The sequence below is a fragment of the Brachypodium distachyon genome, chromosome 1 (assembly GCF_000005505.3).
Source record: "Brachypodium distachyon strain Bd21 chromosome 1, Brachypodium_distachyon_v3.0, whole genome shotgun sequence".
Taxonomy (NCBI): Eukaryota; Viridiplantae; Streptophyta; class Magnoliopsida; order Poales; family Poaceae; genus Brachypodium; species Brachypodium distachyon.
The window spans coordinates 1,186,147-1,200,556 of NC_016131.3; the positions used below are offsets into that span (position 1 = coordinate 1,186,147).

Here is a 14,410-nt window from a genome sequence, read left to right on the forward strand (position 1 = left end):
CAGTAGTTTCACACTTGCAGCCATGGTCCCTGGCTCCCTGCCACGAGGGATGAACGTATCAAGATCGGCAAGTTTTTTGTTTGTTTGCTAGTAACTCTTCTGGACAAGTTTTTTTTGGAGAGTGAATTATTGTTGCACACTTGCACTCGACATGAATTATGGTACCTGCCGGTAACAATGACGCAATTGAAGCCCGATACATTCATCTTGTCAACAAGGCTGACAAATACAAGGGTTTTACTTATACTAAAATGTTACACCGGTACAAAGAAACCGATTACTCAAACAAGTGGCACATGTGCTGATGTACACCAATAATTAGTCGAGGTCGAGAAGCCACATCAGCCCCTAGCAACCAAGCAAACACAACGGCAAAATGTCGACGCAACTCGAAACCTAACCACTACTAGGGGTACATCAAAAAAAAATACAACCATTGCTTTGGAGGATTAGACATATCATCTTCTGATCGTTCCCCTAGTTCTCAATTCATATCATGTAGTAGCCCACTGCCTATTGGCACTTTTAATTTGACGTCAGTAAAGGTGATTGCCACTGATCTTTTTGAGAGGGATTGCCACTGATTTTTCGCATAGAAGAAAAGACGGCAACCATCTCGGTCGCTTCCATGTGGGGCCCGTCCCGAACCGCGGCGTCCTTTCGCCGCTCGTTTCGCTTCCTCACGTTTCTGCGTCCGCCCGGTCGTGGACACGAGGGGTCAACTCAAACTCGGCCTCGATCTCCGCCGTCCGTTCCCCTGCTCAGACCGCCGTCCGATCTCCCTTACCGCTAATATTTACTCCGATATAAACCCTTCTTCTCCACCGGGCTGCCCCGCCCCTATCGCCGCCACCACATTCTGCCGCTCCGGCTCCTCTCCTCGCGCGCGCTTCCTCTCTCTCTCCGGCGAGGAAGCGAAAGGGCGGAGAGGGGGAGAGATCTAGGAGCTTCTGGATCCAAGTGTTCTACGGGGATGGCGACGGCGCCGGCGCTGCGTCTCGCGGGGGTCTCGGTGAGGGGGCCCGCCTCCGGGCTAGGGAGGGAGAGGGAGGCCCCGTGCGGGGCTGCCAGGCCTGGGCTGCAATGCTGGCGGCGGAGGGGGCTGGTGCTCCGCTGCCAGAGCGGGGCCGTGGCGACTACTCTAAAGAAGGGCGAGGAGGCCTCCTCCTCGCTGGAGTCGTCCGCGGCGGAGGCGGCGCGGGACAGGGCGACGGGGTTCACCGTGGTTATGAAGTTCGGCGGGTCGTCGGTTGCCACGGCCGAGCGGATGAAGGAGGTGGCCGACCTCGTCCTCAGCTTCCCCGAGGAGACCCCCGTGGTCGTGCTGTCCGCCATGGGGAAAACCACCAATAACCTTCTCCTGGTAACTACTGACCACCATTTTTAGCTTTCTGGATTATTTTTGTCGATTTTGGTAGCTCCATTCCCGTGCTGAATGTACATGGTTCTTCGACTGTGTAGGCCGGAGAGAAGGCGGTGAGCTGCGGCGCTCCCAAGGCGTCTGAAATTGAAGAGCTCGCCGTCATCAAGGAGCTTCACCTTAGGTGTGTCTTCTTTTTTCTGCAATCTCCTGTCACTCAATGCTGTTTTGGAGTGCGCAATCCTGATTGGTTGCTGTTTTTTTGCTCTGCTCAGGACGATTGATGAGCTTGGACTAGATGAATCGATAGTTTCAGGTATGTTATTGTTGTTTCGGTTCAGCAATGCTTATTAGTTCAAAATCAGTTTCTGCTTTGCTAAAATTAACAAAGTTTGTAAAGTTTCATGACTCATCCCATAGGTTGGCTGGTTTTCTGTCGAATAGTCAGTACGAGAACTCTCTATGGCCTTAGCTTAGCACAAAAAGAGACCAAAACTCCGTTCAGGCATAGATGTTTGTTCTCTGATTTTCAGATTAAGTTAGACTCGTATTTTTCCTGCGAATGGTTTTCTGTTTCAGTGTTCATTTCATATTTCTGTTACTTGATCATGTAAGCTTGCACACAACCCTTTTGTACACATTTCTGTTTATTTCCCTGCTCTTAAAACTCTGACCAATATAGTTGCTATTCCATAATTGTGAAGTTAATGCTCACAATTTAAAAAATTATGTCACTGAAGATATATTTTGAGTCTCAGCAGAATGTTTCTCATTTTTTAGATCTTGGTGGCCAGAAATAAATAGGACCTTACCTCATTATTTTAAAAGGCCATAAAAGGATCTATCAATAGTGCAATACCCCAGGTGTACCCACAGCCTTGGCTTATTAACTCTGAATCCATTGAGCCACAAGTTTCTATGTACAGTAAGGATTCAATCTGTTTAAGCTACTCCCTTATCCTGATGGGGACAGAAACCTTTTTTTCTATAGCTGCACAAACCACCCTCCTCTCCTTTGGTGTGCAATCCCCACACTCCCCACCAGCCATTTGAATACGATCTTTGATAGTTGGTTGTGAATGGACGTAGATACACCTATTTGTTTTCCCCTTTAATGTGTATATGATGGTGACAAGCCTGGAGGTCAGTGTCATCCATTCACATTCTTTTCAGCAGAGTTCCTTTCTGTTGTATATACAACATGGAGGGCTTTTGTATCGTATAGCCCCCCCCCCCCCCCTTTCAATCGAATGGCCATTTGATATAAGGACCGAACTATTCAGCGATGTCGCATCTGAGCATTAGCGTGCGGCGCCTCCGTGCGAGCGTATCGCCTGCGCCTCTCCAACGCGCGGCCCGTGGTCCAGCTGATTTTCCCATGCTGGCCACCTTGCTAGCTTCCTCTCGCGTGGCCAAGCAGCCAGGCTGGCCGAGTGCAAGTCTTCACGCGCATGCAGCAACGCAACGCAATTTCCCTAAAAAAAAGCAACGCAACGCTGATTGAAGTGGCCAGGTGCATACAAGAAGCTGATCACTAGAGCATTTTTTTGCTAGTTAATTTTGTACGTTCAAAATATTTTGTAACTCAAACTGTGTGTCCGATTCACAATCCGTCTTCATCGTTAGATTCTTATAGACGAGCGCTAGCATGCGGTGTGTGTCAGTTTATCTAAATTCACGTGATTTTCCGTTTGGAAATTTCAAAAGGCTTTTATCTATTAAATCGTGCAACTGACTGACAATCTTTTTTTACCTTCTTTAAATCGTGCCAAGATCCACAAAAATAGATCCCACAGATATGTCTAGACAACTTCTATTTTTCGTCAGAAATTACCAGGTTATGATCTCTTGTTTACCGGATTATTACCAGGTTGTTTACCATGTTAAGACACTTGCTTACCAGATTATGATCACATGGTTACAATGCTAAATCACTTGTTTACCAGATTATGAGCACATGATTATCATGTTGGATATCACTTGATTACCAGATTGTAGTCACTGTTTACCAGTTTACTTAGCATCAACGTGCACCTAACGTAAAGACTATCACCTGTTTATCAGGTTACGGTCACATGTTTACCATGTTTATACCACGTGTTTATCAGGTTACGGTCGTCACTTGTTTATCGGGTTATAATCACTTGTTTATCAGGTTAATATCACTTGGTTACCAGTTATAGCCACGATTTACCAGGTTGATATCACTTTGTTACCAGGTTATGGTCTTTTGATTACCGGGTTAATATCACTTGGTTACCAGCTTATCTATACCAATATATTAAATTGGAGTTGGTGGTGATGGTACGGTCGCCGCCGCCGTAGGTTAATTTCGTTAAAATTACAATCAATATGCCACTGCCTGTTATTTTTTTTCCTTCAGTTTTTTTCACGATTTCTCCTACTCCGTCTTACAACCGATGCCACCACACCCGCATGCCGACCTCGACGACGCCATGAGTTGCCTACACAGAAAATAAAAATAAATAGTTTGTGATTTTGTTGACCCGTAGAAACGCGTGGGCACACCTGCTAGTAGTCATAGTTTCGCAAGTTAATATCACTTGGTTACCAGATTATATTCACTTGTTTATCAGGTTAATATCACTTGGTTATCAGGTAAGGTCATTGTTTTACCAGGTTAGTATCACTAGGTCACCAGGTTATGGTGACTTATTTACAAGGTTAACATCATCGGACTGCTAATATCATTTGGTTACTAGTTTATTTGTATCTAGGAGCTGGCCGGGTTGGCCGGGTTGAGCGTGAAGATGTATGTGCCGGCCGAGGGCGCCGCGCCAGCGGGGTATTGGCCGGACGCGGCGCTCGCACTGGTCGCCGGCGGGGGTGTTGCCATTAGCGTAGGGGCCGAGTGGCGGCACCCGGCAGGTCGAGGAGCCGGTGAAGGCTCTGTATGTAGTGGATTTGCTCGGGTTGAAAGGGCCGTCTGTCTGAGGGTGGCACTGGGGCGTCGGGCCAGACTTCATGCGCCGCTGCCGCCGTGTCGTGCAGCTCTGCCTTCACGCCTGGTTCCCGCGACGCCGCAGCCTGCCGCTACTCCCCCTCCATCCTCCTGCGCTGCCGCGCCCGCTTGTGGGCAGCATCTGCCCTGCCATGGTTTTAGCAGCTAGCAAAGTCTGAACATCCTTATATCTTTGCCTCCTGATCAATTATCATCCGGGCACATGTATGCTTTTAAAAGTGATGGAATAGCTGGGTAGTAGTATTAATGTCCTCCTTGCCATCTGAACCTTCAAGCAAGCATCATGAAAATGAGCACTATGGCTGTTCGTCACACGCACGTCGACTTGTGAGGCTAAAGGGAATGCAACCAGATCAGAACCAACATGCTAAATGCCAGTAGTACATGGGAAGTAATTATGCGATTCAACTGAGCAAATATGCCCCAAAGAAAATGCAAAACCACACAACTGAAAAATCACTTTTGATGAACCAGAGAGTTAATGATACCAACACGATCATGGGCATCTGATTTGCCAAACTAAACTGCATACGCTGCCACGGACGCCAGCGGCGGCCACGTATCGCAGTGCCCTGCTCCGCCGTTGTGCGCGCGCTGCTCTCCGCCCCTGGCCTCCTTGCTCCGCCCTCGGCCCGAGGGGCTCCGCGAGCGCTGCTCCGTCCCCTAACCTCCCTGCTCCGACCCCGGCCAGTGGGGCTCCGCCGCTGCTGCGTGTGCTGCTCCGCCCCTTGGCTCGTGCGGCTCTGCCCTCGGCCCGCAAGGCTTCGCCGCCGCTGCTCCGTCCCCAGCCCGTGCTGCTCATCCGTGAGATTGGATGGGGAGGAAAAAAGACAGAGGGCGCGGGGGAAGAGGTAGGGAGGGGAGAACGCGCTGCAGCCGCAGGATGTCCGTGCACGAGTCTTCAAGGGCGCCGCACGGTAGAGCACAGGTGCACGTTTGCCCATTAGATTGTCCGTTGATATAATTATTGTTAATTGACTTCACTGTACAAGTTGAACAAATTAGTGGTCTACTAGTGACATTCAATCGCTCTCACAGTACCTGACAGATGACTATGGCATAATGGATTTGCCGTGAGGAGCAAACACATTCTCTGTGTCAATATAATGTTCCATTTTAAACATAAAATTAATTCGGTTGTGGCATTCAAATTTCAGTTTACACGCATCCCCTTCATGACTAATGTGAAAATATAATACATGTGACGTCTTTAGTAACTTAAACCTGCAAGTCCCATACTCGTTTTGTTCCCCAACACATCAATGTTCAGACACAGTTGAAATGTGCTATGCAGGATTCGTTGTCATAACACTATCACAAGCTGTGGCCCTCGATCATTTAGCAATTTAGCCATTATTTTGTTTATCTTACTTTTTTTGTGCTAATTCCGTGCTTAGATTCCTTTGTCTTCAACGGAGCTGTCTTCTGTAGCACTATGCAAGCAACTCACTTTTCACTGTTAAACCAAACAGGTTTCTTGGACGAATTGGAACAACTTCTTAAGGGCGTTGCTATGATGAAAGAGCTGACTCTTAGGACACGAGATTACCTCGTTTCCTTTGGCGAATGCATGTCCACAAGAATATTTGCTGCACATTTGAATAAACTTGGGAAAAAGGCACGGCAGGTACATACTTCTAACTAATGCAATAATTTAGTAGTTCGGTTAAAGATTTGTTTTGTGGCCTTTGTTTAATATCTATATACCGAGACCCTTCTTCGGTTCTCTCTGATGGCCTAATCAGCATTTTCATTTTGTCTCACAATTAATCTTTGAAACTGTGAAATATAATGCAGTTTGGCAGAACATTTCCAGAAGGGGTGATTACTTATTAATATCATCCTGACATAGAAATCTGACTAGGTTGTATGAATAGCGATGAAATACTTATTAATATCATCCTGACATAGAAATCTGACTAGGTTGTATGAATAGCGATGAAAACTTTGAGATATTAGCTTCTATTCTTTTGCTTCTGCTTCTAGTTTCTGTTTACTACCAAAAGATACCAACCATGCAATGACACAGGTGAGCTTACTGTGCTATGCCAAGCACATGAAGCAAGATGTTAGTAGTCTAGTAGATATGATTGATAGTCCAGAGATTGGTTGTGCAAAAACCTGTTGTTAATGCTTGTCTGCCACTTTAGCTATCGGAACTCAAAAGTAGTCAGCTTCATGGGATATCCAGGTGTGAGGGAGCTGAGAAACATACTAGCAGGGTTTTGATCTGGAGTAAAATCTGGTCCTTCTATACACTATACAGTGCTGCACTTAAATCTCCTGGGTGTGCCCTACTTCATGTGGATGTCTACATCGTTGACGAATATTTCTTTAGCTCATAGTACAGAAGCCCACAACTGTGTGACCTTGGTTCGGAGTATGCAGTGAATTTCACAACTACCTGTTATGAGGCATGTTGCAACAGATAATATTGATATTTACAGTCCAACAATGTCTTAATATTATTTTACTTGTTTGCAGTATGATGCGTTTGATCTTGGTTTTATAACCACTGACGATTTCACCAATGCGGATATTCTTGAAGCAACTTATCCTGCTGTTGCAAAGAGGCTACATGGAGATTGGATTGATGATCCTGCTATTCCTATAGTGACTGGTTTCCTTGGAAAGGTCTGTAATCTTATGTAATTCATGTGCAATGGCATCAGATTTGTTCTGTTTCTGTTTAGGGCCTTGTGTTTATGATGATGCACATAACACTTCAGGGATGGAAATCCTGTGCGGTCACTACTTTAGGAAGGGGTGGTAGTGACTTGACTGCTACGACTATTGGCAAAGCCTTGGGGTTAAGAGAAATCCAGGTTTGTTTTAGAATTTGGTGATTTTGTTTAATTTACCTGTTGAAAGGCTGGTTGCTCCTGAAAACTCCTTCCGGTCCAAAGCTGCTATGCTATTTTTAAATTTGACAGTTTCTTTTGTTAATCCATCCAGAAGCTTTTTAATTGGCTATCGTTCATTAAGTTTCCGCGACTAAGAAGCTGTCCAGATGTTAAACAGATAAACTTAAAGCTATGAATCATTGGTTGTGGACTTGTGGTGTCTCTGCTATTTTGCACGGTTGCACGCTATAACTCATTTTCTTAATCTACAATAGGTTTGGAAGGATGTTGATGGTGTGTTGACGTGTGATCCAAATATTTATGCAAATGCAGTACCAGTACCCTACTTGACTTTTGATGAGGCAGCTGAACTTGCATACTTTGGTGCACAGGTATTCCTTGGTTATTACCACTGTTGATAGAATAGTAGAAGTTTGCCAGTTGCACCAAAAATGTTAACCAGAAGACGTATATGTTTGTTATCCCATCCCTGGCTTTTGGAATTTAGCCTTTTGTGTGGTTCAGGGGTTTGGCTGTGTAAGCAGGGACCTTTACTCCATTGATAAGTTCTTTTTGTTATTTGTGTTACTGGTGTTGCTTTCATACACTGATACTTCCTTGGTGATTTAGCAAGTGTGACATTCTACTATTACTCTAACAGAAATACTCTTACTAATTATTAGGTTTTGCATCCCCAATCAATGCGACCAGCTAGGGAAGGTGGTATACCAGTTCGAGTGAAGAACTCGTATAACCGCCATGCACCTGGTACTGTGATCACTAAAACAAGAGATATGCGCAAGGTTTGTTGTATGACTGTATCAGTATATCGTGATTCTTCCATTTGTAGTTCCTTGCTGCTGGTCCCTGATTGTACATCATTTTTCAGAGTATCTTAACCAGCATTGTGTTGAAATCAAATATTACCATGTTGGATATAGTGAGCACAAGGATGCTTGGCCAATATGGTTTTCTAGCAAAGGTACATATCAACCGACTTGTGGCTCTCTTTTTCTATATATAGCTATACACTTTTTTATTGTATTACTTTTGTGCAGGTCTTCTCCATATTTGAAGATTTGGGTATATCTGTTGATTCTGTGGCTACTAGTGAAGTCAGCATATCGTTGACACTAGATCCATCAAAACTGTGGAGTCGTGAGTTAATCCAGCAGGTAAAACATTTGAATTATATTCAGTAACATGCCAACAATACTGCTTGTCTCTGTCCTACTATTGTTTCATTCTTTTGTTGTGTTGATGTGGCAGGAGCTTGATAATGTAGTTGAAGAGCTTGAAAAGATTGCCGTTGTCCATCTACTACAGCACAGGTCCATCATCTCCCTGATAGGGAACGTACAGAGATCGTCACTGATTCTTGAGAAGGTATGAGCTACCCATGACCACTGTTAGCAGCTGAAACTTTGTCCTGACACATTGTTACACATCACTTTCGCTTGTGGTCATGCATTATTATCATAGTGCTTGAATAAAGCTGCATGCACACCAAAATTTTGAAGTTTGTTTATGCATTGCTTTTCCTGGCCACTGGTCGATCATTTTGCATCTTGTCATTTGCATTGACTGCTGCGTGTCAGGCTTTCAATGTTCTACGGAGAAACGGTGTTAACGTCCAGATGATCTCGCAAGGAGCATCCAAGGTATCCTTCTCCTTCCTTCCCTGAAAATGAACTTTGTTTTTATGCACATGGCAAATGGGACAGTATTTTTCCTGATGTCACGTCCTAACTATTCATAAGCAGGTGAACATTTCCTTGGTGGTCCATGACAGCGAGGCGAAACAGTGTGTCCAAGCCCTCCATTCGGCATTCTTCGAGAACGGCTTCTTGTCAGAAGTCGAGGAAGCAGATCTTGCACAGAACGGCTCCCCAGTCCCAGTGAACTCGAATGGTGCTCTCTATGGGAATTAGTCGACATCGCATTTAATTTTGGCCATCTATTGATGTACCGTTTCATAGGTTAACAGGTGATTCGTACCTGATTATTTAGGCTATCTGAGCGAATTCTATGGTGTTGTAAGAGCCTAACCTGGAAGGAGTATGGTTCCGTGTCATATGCAACCGAGAGTGGTAGCAAATAGCAAATCAAAATGTGTGTGAGGTGTGTTACTCATTTGCCGAACGTGTGGTAGTACCTGATTATTGGAAGTTTGCATTGCACTCTTCGGGTGTGGTAGCAAGTACTCCGTAGTAACTAGTACCGTATCCTTGTATTCATACCAGTGAATAAATATGATATGCCGATACCTCAAGGCAACTTATGGATTCCGTTCAGAGTTTAACGTTAAAAACTTCCTTTTCTGTTTCCGCTAGGCATTTGATTTTTTGACTAAAAGATCCTGTCTTGCTGGCTGATCCCAGCGAAGCTTTGGATGGTGTCCTGCTGCTCGATAGAGCTTGATCGTGTGGCCCGAAAACTATCCACCCATTAACACAGTGGGGATGGATTTTGCAATCGATCTATCTGGGGTCTGGGGAAGTGACGAGATAGCGTTGGGGGACGGCGTCGGCTCCGCTCATCTTCTTCTGCTGAACCGAGTCTTTGCCGTTCATCTTTCTCTTTTTTTGGGCTGGTTTGCCGTCCATCTTCTGATCCTTCCAGCGCCTCAAGGCAAAGCTAGCTTGAAAGGGAGACTCTCTAATGTGCTGAGCTAGGAAGGTGTTGGGACTAACGGGAAGGAAACATCGGAGACGTATTTCCGTTGTTGATGGTGAGAAGTTAGCGAATTTAGCTGTTTTTAAAAAAAAAAAATTGCATTGTTGTTGTAGCCCCCACCCACCCACACCACCGACATTTTTTATGGATCGGAGTGAGTACATACACATTGGTGACATGTTGTGATGATTCTAGGAGTCCTCTATAAATGTTGTAGTTTATTAGCTGTTGCATGCTTTGGTTCATGTGGCATATGTTGAGAGTTTTTTCTTGCAACTTAAAGGGGGATTTGTTGTGTGTCCAAAATAATTACGAGGTAGGTGTGTTTTAAATGTTGCAATTTTTTAGAATGTTTTATGAGGTTGCTGGGGACAAGGCTAACGTTTAAGGGTTAGTATTTTGGAACCATAGCTAGCTGAAGGAGTAAGAAGAAGGATCAAAGCAAATTAATTTAATTAGAGAGTCTCTGTTTCCAACATTAATAGTGATGAAAACTTCCTATGATATGCAATTTAGATATTGCAAATAGTGATGAAAGCTTTAATATGAGACTCTAAAATCGGCGTTGGTTGGGTCGATTCGATACACACAAAATACATGAGGTTGGATTGATGCTAACGTTTAAACTCGAGTCTAAACAACGAAGGAAAAACCCAAGGACGTGTCGGTGAAAGAGGAAGCCAACGCGTCTGCGTCGGCGTCGCCGCAAGAGGAAGCATCCAAGGCGGCGTCCGCGAACGAGGAAGCCTCCAAGGCGTGTGTTCGGCGTCCGCGCAAGAGGAAGCACCCAACGAGCAGCCATGCCAATGCATGGAGCAGCCTCAGTGAGGCGAATGCTTGGTGGAGTTGTTAGGAAACTCGCTAGATCATTCTCATCAGAAGAAGACCAAAAGGACAACAAAATTGTCATCATAACATCTTTTTCACTGGTGTAGTACTATGATTTGTTCGTGAATAACGTTAAATCTTATGTGTGTTACAGAAAATGAGGAAAATAAATCATATAATCTATAAATTAATTTATGTTATCTACATAAAAAAAAATTATGTGTTCACACATATTTTAATGTTTTTAATATTTCTTTCGTCCCATATCAAATGCATTACATGTATCTATACGTATTTTAGTATATAGATACGTACATATTTAGACAAATTAGAGTTATTTAATATGGGACTGAGGGATTATCTTGGTTGGAAGTTCTAAAACATACCCTTCATTCCATAATTTTTGTCGTTGTTTTAAGGTGCTAAGATGCGACTAATGGTGCTATATATACTTGTGTATTTTCACTTATGAACTAAGTAGTTTGTAGATCCTCTTCTGAGCATCATTGCTAGGCCGGTGCTACATCACCAGTAGCACCGGGCCTGGTTCCACCCCTGCTAAAGCATATAGTCTAACAAATATCTTGAGATATGTTTGTAGTGTTATTAGAAGTTGATAGAAAATCCTAGAGTACTTTCTCTGTCCACAAATAAATGTACTTCTAGAATTTTTTTTTACTTTTTATTTATGCAAAATTAAAAGTTCAAAACTAAAAGATAAAAATGTAAAGGATAAAAAATGTAAAGGTAAAAAAACTTAAAACCATTGAATCAGAAAATAAAAGTAAAAGTTAGAAAAATAAAAAATAGAAAATCCTAGAGTACTTTCTCTGTCCACAAGCAAGTGTACTTCTAGATTATTTTTTTACTTTTTATTTATGCAAAATTAAAAGTTCAAAACTAAAAGATAAAAAATATAAAGGATAAAAAATGTAAAGGTAAAAGAACTTAAAACCATTGAATCAGAAAATAAAAGTAAAAGTTAGAAAAATAAAAATTAAAGTCAACCAGCAGAGAATAAAAAGTTGCCAAAAAGTCAAAAAAATCCGACAACCCAAAAAGTCCGTCACAATTCGTCCGTCAAGTGAGTTTTGGGCAGTCGTCCGCCAAATAGGTGACCCGATAGATAGATGGTGTGACTCGTGCGTATAGAATGGACGAGGCTACCGTTTAATAGAGTTGTGTGTTTTCGAACCATATATACTTCGTAGCTTGACAATGGTTGTTGCAGAGGCCGGATGTACATGATATCTTCTGGATATTAATTTATTGCCTTTTATCAAAAAAAAATATATACTGCTTCGTAGCTAGCTAGCTGAAGGAAGCAAGAAGAAGGAAGGAAGCAAATTGTGAATTTAAGGTGATAATAATGCGTACTAATTGGAGCAGCCGTACGTACGGTAGTTGTAACATGTCTTAATGTTCAAGGAATTAATTAATCCGACATACGGTCGGGGCAGCCTTGCCTCTAACCCTAGCTAGCATCGGTCCATCCATATAAGCATTAATCGCAGTGGACGCGTGCTCGATCTATCCCCAGCTCCTCGTCACCGATCAACTTCCCCCCCTGGACGCACGCGTGCGATTCAAAGCCAAAGCCAGTAATGGCTGCGGGCGTGGTTTTCACGCCGTCTGATCACGACCTCGTGGTCCATTTCCTCCGCCCGAGGATCGCCGGCGCCGACGTCTTCGGCCGCGGGCGCTTCTTCCACGACGCCGACGTCTACTCCGCCGCGCCCGCTGACCTGGTCCACGGCCGCGATCACGCGCCGGGCACGAACAAGCTCGACAGCAAAGGCATGGACCGGTCGACCTGGTACTTTTTCAGTCCGGCGCAACGCCTGCAGACCAAGAGCGGCCGCGTCGGCGGGAGGCGGCAGGGCGGCGAGAAGCCCGTGCTGGACTCCGACGGTCGCCGCGTCGGGTACATGAGGAAGCTGTCTTTTCTGATCAAGAAGACGATGCCGGGAGAGCCGATGACACGCGTGGGCTGGTGCATGACTGAGTATGAGATTGATGGGGACGAAGATCGGCTCGTGCTCTGCAAGGTCTACCGGTCGCGCTCCCGCAGCAAGAACACGGAGACTGCATCCATGGTGGCCGGTTCCAAGAAGAGGAAGGCTGCCGATGACGACGAGCTGTACGCACTAGGCGTCTACGCAGGCGCAGCAGACGCGGCAAATCAACACAAGAACGTGTGTCGGCGACAAGAAATGCCTCCGCGGATCCAGGAGATCGAGACGATGGGCGGCGCCGAACAAGTTAGGAATCCGTCCGAGAGGGCCGAGGAAGATGATGGCCGGGCTGGTGGAGGAAGAGGATGCGACGAGGACGACGGCCGGTTCGAGTGCAAGTTGGAGGAGCTGCTCGGCGGTGGCGTGTAAGAGTCAGAAGTTGCACGCAGATGGAGTAGCTCGATAGGATAGTCATAGTCGTCGCCCCTGAACGATTCATTCATGTGTGTTGCAGATTGATTCATTATTCTTTAATTTGTATCAAAACCATTCATTTGGACTAGTCACTACATGCTGTCTATGATTAATTCGATGGTGTAAATCTCTTGCCTGTTCTTTTTCCTGATTTTATCCCCTGTTTGCCTGCAATCGACCCAATGTGCTAACTAATTGTTGACTAATAAAAGCTGGACTAATATCCATGGCAATTTTGACTGATGCGATCGATTCATGGATCGTCTGCTGCCGACATGTGGTCTGCCCCATGGACGAGCAACTCTGCATCGCAACACCATCAGGCAAGAAATTCAGTAAACAAGTTGATCTCAAGCGAATTCAGTTACCCTAAATTAAGCCGAATCTTAATTCTGCACGACAAATAAAGGATTTCAGGGGAGCAGTACGGTACAGATGGTACAGTACATGCAGGGAAGTGAAGTGCATGAGCTAGAGTGGCCATGGCGGATCCGCTCTACTGACTCTCGGACAGCAGCTACTTGACTTGTCTGAATCTGAACATTAGCTGACAGTGGCTCGTCTGAAGGTGCACACGTACCAGCGGTCCAACCGGGCGCATAACTACACGCTAGTCTACAAACGGGGGCGCATCACCTGCCCTCCCGATGTATAGAACCTCATTTAGCCAAGGCCATTGTTTGACTCCGGTGAAGGAATTCTTCTTCAAGCTCGCACCCTAGTCAGACTTGACCCCATCCCAATATTTCTCTTGCAAATCGACAAAGTATAAAGGAACGTGGCGCTAGCTAGCTGCCGATTAGTTCCTTCCTGTTGGAAATTTTGGTGGTCTACCCCATATTCCTCTGCGGTTTTCCGTGGTGCCGCTCACAATTCCGCAATTTGAGACTAGGGGGTAAGTAACTTCTTATACTGCATCTACAGATAAGAGTCCTAGTTTTAAATCGTCAGATTTAAACTAGTTTCCAGATAGAGTCCAGATTAAACTACCAATCACGATATAGTCCATCCGTTAGTGACTCTAACTATGGGTCCTTGGAACACGCACCTGTGAGCAATGCGCCATGATCATGTTTAAATTCCACTAATCATGTAGGTCGACATTAGGGATGTAATCTAATGAATGACCTAGCTCCTTCCGATTATCAACGTGCCCGGGCAGTCTTTCCAATATTCATACAAGATATATTGTATTCCATTGATAATCGCCAGCTTCCTTAAAACACATAAGTGTATTTAAGTATCTTCCAACAAGCATACATTCCATGCATCATATAACCATGAGCACGTG

The 14,410-nt window shown here is 44.7% G+C and overlaps 2 protein-coding genes across 2 annotated transcripts; both read left to right on the forward strand.

The window, feature by feature from the left end:
- The first annotated feature begins 821 nt into the window (after positions 1 to 821).
- Positions 822 to 9,474, forward strand: LOC100843234 (aspartokinase 1, chloroplastic). Its single transcript, XM_003562361.4, has 13 exons — positions 822 to 1,363; positions 1,462 to 1,544; positions 1,636 to 1,676; positions 5,816 to 5,970; positions 6,828 to 6,977; positions 7,073 to 7,168; positions 7,462 to 7,578; positions 7,870 to 7,989; positions 8,076 to 8,168; positions 8,245 to 8,361; positions 8,456 to 8,572; positions 8,785 to 8,847; positions 8,950 to 9,474. Exons 1-13 carry the CDS (start codon positions 974 to 976, stop codon positions 9,115 to 9,117), a joined length of 1,710 nt encoding a protein of 569 aa, XP_003562409.1. The 5' UTR covers positions 822 to 973; the 3' UTR covers positions 9,118 to 9,474.
- Positions 9,475 to 12,294: 2,820 nt separating this feature from the next.
- LOC104581931 (NAC domain-containing protein 72) lies at positions 12,295 to 13,074 on the forward strand. Its single transcript, XM_010231106.1, has one exon. The coding sequence runs from the start codon at positions 12,295 to 12,297 to the stop codon at positions 13,072 to 13,074; it is 780 nt and encodes a 259-aa protein (XP_010229408.1).
- Positions 13,075 to 14,410: the final 1,336 nt, after the last annotated feature.